This window comes from Otolemur garnettii, unplaced genomic scaffold, assembly GCF_000181295.1.
Source record: "Otolemur garnettii isolate 467f Iridium unplaced genomic scaffold, OtoGar3 scaffold00222, whole genome shotgun sequence".
Classification (NCBI taxonomy): Eukaryota; Metazoa; Chordata; class Mammalia; order Primates; family Galagidae; genus Otolemur; species Otolemur garnettii.
Window position 1 is genome coordinate 326,497 of NW_003852617.1, and position 6,139 is coordinate 332,635.

Consider the following 6,139-nt stretch of genomic DNA (forward strand, 5'->3'; position numbering starts at 1 on the left):
CCCGAGCTGGTGGCGGGGAGCAGGGAGAGCGCACCCACCACCTTCCCTTCCCCCCTCGATGGGAGCGGGGGCGTCCCGGCTCCAGCAGCCGCCAGAGGAGGGAGAGCCGGGGGCCGTCACTTCAGAGTTGGGGCTGAGCAGGGCTCGGGGAGAGCGCGCCAAGACCGCTGCAGCCGCTGGCCGAGTACGTACCACTGCGGACGTTCGCCGCTCCTGGCCGGCCCAGAGCGGGACGCGTTCGCGCGGCCGCGGGCAAACTTGGGGCGGCGGAGTCTCCGGGCCGCGCGGGCACTTCGGGGGCGGACGTCCTGGGGAGCGGGCTTCGCGCTGCGGCCGCCGGAAGGAGAGGGCGGCCTCGGGCTGGTGTGGACGATTCCCGGAGAAATTCGGTGTGCGGGGGCCGCAGGAAGGAGGGGAGTGCAGCAGCGGCCCTGACTTGTGCGTTTCCTTCAGAGAAAGCCGGGGTGCCGAGTCCATTCTTCCCGGCTGGGGTCATCACGCGGCGCAGGGAGGAATCGTGGGGTGGTGTGCGGTGGAGTGGGGGTGTGCGCTGTGGGTTGTGCGCGCCGGCCCGAGTTCTGCAGCCACCTTTGTCAGGGGCAGAGTCTTTTTGCTTCTTTGCTTTGTAAAAGTGCTGCACTTAACCGTCTTTTATTTTCTTTCTGGGTATTCTCGCCTTCTGAATGTAGTTTTTAAAAGCGGAAGGAGAGTTTTGCTTGGAAGTGGCTCCCAGAAACTTGGCACCGAGGTGCATGGAGAGAGACTCTTTGTGCCTGTAAGGCCGAGTGAGGAATTTGCAAACACATGTGGGACACCCAAGCCTTGGATGCAGAGGTGTGTGACCTTACCATGGAGAAGCATTTAAAGTACTGTTAGATATTTGTGGTCTGTAAGCTTCCAGTTCACAAAAGCTTGAGATAGGATACGACGCTTCCAGTAAGCGTAACTGTTGCAAGATCTTGGGAAAAAGGATAGTTGAGTTGGAATAATACATTTACAGATTCTGCAGACCAAGTTTTGCAGCAGGTGGTCGGGAGGAATTGTAAATTTGACTGTACTTACCCTTTGCTCCTTGACATTTGGGAGGCATGGAAAATTTTTAGGTGGCTGGTAATTTAAAATTTTATCCGAAAGAGTGGATTTGGAGTAACTTGTCACTGCCAATTGGTTCGCCAGTGACGTGTCTGCCAACTTAAGGAGTGCAAAGATCAGAAGCTGAGAGAGAAATTTCTCAGATCGTGTTTAAAAATATTTTGGCAGTTTTAATAGATAATATTAGATTGCATAGAGGAACCGAATTTAAAATAGATTAGTCACGTAGGAAATGCTTGGCTGTTTTGTTAAAGAGTGTGCACGCAGTGGCTTACCCTCTTAAGTTTTAACTTTCTTGAATTTTTTTTTACCTGGACAACTTACCCAGTCATGACATTTCATAATTTATGTGTGGGCTTTAAGAATTATTGGAAGAGAGGGTGCATCGGATCTGATTTCTCTGTTTTGGATGGAGATTGATCTCTTCTTGAAGACTTGAAAGAGCTGCTGCTTATCTAAGTGCAAGTAAAAGTGGCCCTTAGATGCAAGGGTATTCCTTTTTTCCTACATATTCACTTTAATTGAGATATTTACTATTGGACTTTTATTAAGTTTAAAAGACTATTTTGTCCTCATAGATATTAGCATGCCAGTAAAAATTCTCTTGAGAATTAGTTGAAAGCTGAAAAGGGCTTCAAAGGGCTTTTTTATGCCTGTTTTGGATCCTAGATATTGGAATATTAGGTCTTGAAAGAAAATTATTTCAAGGAGTCATTGGAAGATTTCTTGTTTTAATTTTATTATTTTTATCATTTTTAATTAAAGCTAATATGCCACCCTGATGTTAGAAATATTTTGTTTTTCCTGGCTCTGGTGGTCTCTTGTTGTATGTGAATGTATTAGTAGTAACAGTAATAATTATAAAAATATTGAGGCACTATAGATTTTTTTTTATCTTACTTTGCTTGCTAATTATGGGTGTAATTCACATAACTGATATAAGGAGGTTTAATGAGCTTGTATGTCTGATAAATGATTTGATACATCTAACACAGGCGTCCTCAAACTACGGCTCGCGGAGGACATTTATCTGGCCCGCCGGGTGTTTTTGCTGCCGCTACCTGTCCTGCTTAGCCCACTTGTTCCGGGGCCCACAGTCTGGCCCTCCAACGGTCTGAGGGACAGTGAACTGGCCCCCTGTTTTAAAAGTTTGAGGATCCCTGACCTAACAAATACTTTATCTCATTTTGTTTTAAAATTAATTCAATTGAATAATCTTAACTAAATTAAAGTTTTTCCTTTTTCGTGGCTTGTAAACAACTACTGTCATATAGGAAAGTTAGTAGATTTTCTGTCTTTTTGTTGTTAGAGGGTAAGTTAAAGCAATACATACTTTCCTTGAATTATATTTTAAGAACATACTGGTTTATTAAAAATTTGAGGGGGTTGCATTATGGACACTATAGATGCTTCCTTGAAAGAAGAAATTATAAAGTGGGAGAGATCTTTGAAGAATTTGTTGTATGAACTTTAAATACTTGAAATAAAAGATGGTTGGATGGAAACCAAGTATGTCAGGGTTTTTGTTTTGTTTTGTTTGATATAGAGAAAGGGTCTTACTGTGTTGCCCAGGCTGTCCTATAAATCCTGGGCTCAAGTGATTCTCCTACTTCAGCCTCCCAAGTTATGTCAGGTTTTTGTATCTGTTGACCAAAGACTTAGGCCTCCTCCATTCCATTATAACAAGCCTGTAGTTGCTTTTTCTTGGTGCTATTATGTACATTTTTGGAAATGAATTCTCTGTAAAATTTACCTTTAAATGTGAAGCTGTGTTCCAGATGAAAGTGACTATTTTATAATGTGTTTTGAACACTTTAAGATCATACTAATGTATAATCAACTTGTCTATGCATATTGTGGAATTTATTAAATATATTACAGTATAAATAATACCCACTCAAGGATAATAGAAGCTTGCTAGTCCCTTTGGATTTATTTTTATCTTACTTGCTTCTTTCATTCTTTTCAGTAGTAGAATGAAGGAATAGTACAGTTATTATGTTAAATGCAAATTCCCTCTGTGATCTGACATGTTCACTAACTCATACAATAGTAGAATATACTCTTTAAACTTAATAATGGAACAAGGGGGAAACTTGAGAAGTTGATACTGGGAAAAAATAGTAATCCTCATCTTGTGAGAATTCATAGCTAAAACATACCATTAAGCTTTCAAATACTTTGTCATTTCTCAGTACATTATATTTGGGGGGGTGGCACATTAATTTGCATGGTATGTTAATTTAATAATTTTTACAGAGAAATTTCTGAAAAGATGATACCATTTGTATGTACTACATACTCTTGTGATTAGAGAGCACTTAATGTTTGTCGAATGACTTGACTGTTGGTTGGTTGAAGTATTTGCCTATTATTATAGTTAAACTATAGTTATTGCTTAATAGTAAAATAAATCTGATTTACTTTTTAAAAAATTTTGATAAATTTAAGCTTTCACATTGAATACTTTTCAGTAAAATTTTAAGGACTCTCAAAAAAATTTTTTCCAGTTTCATTCAAAAAGCATCCATAGGTAAGAATGTTTTCAGGTTCCCAGGTTACCATTAATTCATTAAATACTGTATGTTTAATTCATAGCTATTATGGTAATAAGATCCAAAAGTGTCTTGACTTAAGATACAGCACTGGATGCTTACTAGTAAGTGTGCCTAGATAAATAGTTTGGAACTTGAAATATATATGCAGGAGTTGGTACCTAGGCCAACCCTGAAATCTTAACCTGTGAAATGTGACTGAACTATTACACATTTAATCATTTTAGCTTGAGTTCTGGGTTCTAGGATAAGAATAAAAGTGAGAAAAATTAACTTCCCACAGGCTTATTCTTCCCTAAATGAAATTCTGGCTTTTTATAAACCTTTTTCAGTTTCACCTTCAGTGGACCTATTGCACCCTTCTCTAGGGCATTGTACCTTCCAGCTGCACTGTCCTAAATTTGGCAGTATCACAGAGGCTTTAAGTGTAATTTCTGTCCTCAGATTTCCTATTTTCTTCAACCCCGTTTTCCTTCTCTCTCTTTCATTTCCTTAGTATGCAGCATATCTTGTCTAGATGTTAAGAGGAAAAAGAGTCTGGTGAACTAATTTACCTTAATCTGCAAATGACTCATGAGCTCTTAACTTCCCAAAGGTGTTTTCATTTTTTGTAAGTTTATAAGAGTTGCTATTAACTCAGATAATTTTATTTATTTTTATTTATCTTATTTTTTACATTTTTTTCTGAGACAGAATCTCACTTTTGTCACCCTGGGTAGAGTGTCATCATAGCTCATAGCAACCTCAAACGCTTAGGGTCAAGCAATACTCTTGTCTCCGCCTCCTGAGTAACTGGGACTACAGGTGCCTGCCACAATGCCCAGGTAGCTTTCTTTTAGAGATGGAAGTCTCACTCTTGCTTCAGGGTCAGCCTGGTCTCAAACTCCTGAACTCAGGCAATACACCTGCTGTGGCCTCCAAGAGTACTAGGATTATAGCTGTGAGCCATTGCCCCTGGCCTACCTCAAGATAATTTTAAAGCAAAAATTTTAGATTGGGAAGGAATTTCTAGTCCTCTGCATGAAAAAAGTCAGGCCTTACTGGGATTTAGCCCTTGGTTTCTTCCCACTCCTGGAAGAGTCTCTTTTCCTTGGACTGCCATAGACTTGCTTGTGTGTGTATATGAGTATTACATATGCAGTATATATACTATATATGTTTGTGTATGTGTGTGTAACAAAAATTCTTTTATGTATAGCATGGAGAATAGTCAAGAATAGTGATTATGACTTCATCTGAATATAAGGATCATTTATAGGATAGATATTTGAGGATAACTTGTACTTTGTTTAATTTATAGGATTTGAAAAGAAAAAGACCTAGAATATCTCGTGACTGACCTTGAATTTTTAAAATGCAAGTATTGAGGGTGGACTCACATACATGATACATAGTATGACACTCGGGTAGTTCCTGAGTTTGGGAGAGACTCTTTTGATCTCTTAGAAAAATAACTATGTTATAGGAATCTACCATATAGCCTTCTAAAAACAAAGAAGTATTAAGGAGAAGGGAATGAAAAGGATTGGAGGTAAAGTAACAAGAGGCTCTGTTATTAGGCTGGCAATTCATTGGGACACCATTTTACACAGAATGCATTCATTTTGAAATATGAACAGTTGTTGCTGGTGAGATTTTGACTCAAACATTGGTTTTCATTCAGTAGCAACCTTTAGACAGATGTTCTACATAGAACACTTAGCAGAAATGGGGAGGGGGGAGATTAAAAGAGAGAAAATAATGATATAAAAAGTTTATAATATTTTATCCTAAAAAATCTTTCTAATCTTTTTTGATTCACATAGTAAATGCTTTTTAGTCAGAATTTTTATAGTTGAGTATAAAATGTGGAATGCTATTTATATATTATTTAATATGATTAAACTATTTTGATAAAAATGCAAAGAATATTTTATTAGACAATTGTTTTGCTTTGATTTTGGAGATTGTTATTTGTATATAATTTGAGGAGAATTTCATTGGAAAAATGTTGGTCAAAGAAATAGTGTCAATATAAAGATTTTATCTACCGCATTGAGAAAAGTTGAGTATTGTGTATAAATCTAGTATACCTTTTTAGATATGGTGCATTGCTTCTCCATTGCCTTCTCCATTATGGTCAGCACCCCCCATAAGATGCTTTTCTGCTTTCAGATTTGGTGCAATACTGTGATGAGGGGCCCAACAGAGTGAATGAGCTGCAATGCCATTCACCTTAGCCAACAAAAATAGAAGGCGGGAGGATGCTGGTCAAATTCCTTCCCTCTTTTTCCTTTGGTAGACTTCTCCAGGAGATAATTCCATCTTTAAGCCACAGAGATGTTCTATTAATATAATGTCCAACCAACAGAACTCTGAGAGCACTCTCTGCAGGTCTCTTTAAAGCAGTAGCCAACATATTCACACATGTTGCCATGTGGACACACATCATTCTGTGGCTCAGGTACTTTTTGCTCACAGCCTTACCACTGTGGACATGTACCTCCCAGAAA

At 38.9% G+C, this 6,139-nt stretch overlaps 1 protein-coding gene across 3 annotated transcripts in view; it reads left to right on the forward strand.

Moving 5' to 3' along the window:
- Positions 1-6,139, forward strand: part of NAB1 (NGFI-A binding protein 1) — a 45,677-nt gene continuing 39,538 nt past the window's right edge. The window contains exons 1-2 of one of the 3 annotated variants that reach the window (XM_023508087.1): positions 10-184; positions 690-834. In XM_023508087.1, coding sequence (XP_023363855.1) covers positions 827-834 — 8 coding nt within the window. In that variant the 5' untranslated portion in view covers positions 10-184; positions 690-826. Of the gene's footprint in view, positions 185-689; positions 835-6,139 lie in introns of those variants that run through there. The other 2 variants (XM_012812759.2, XM_023508086.1) reach the window with 2 other exon arrangements.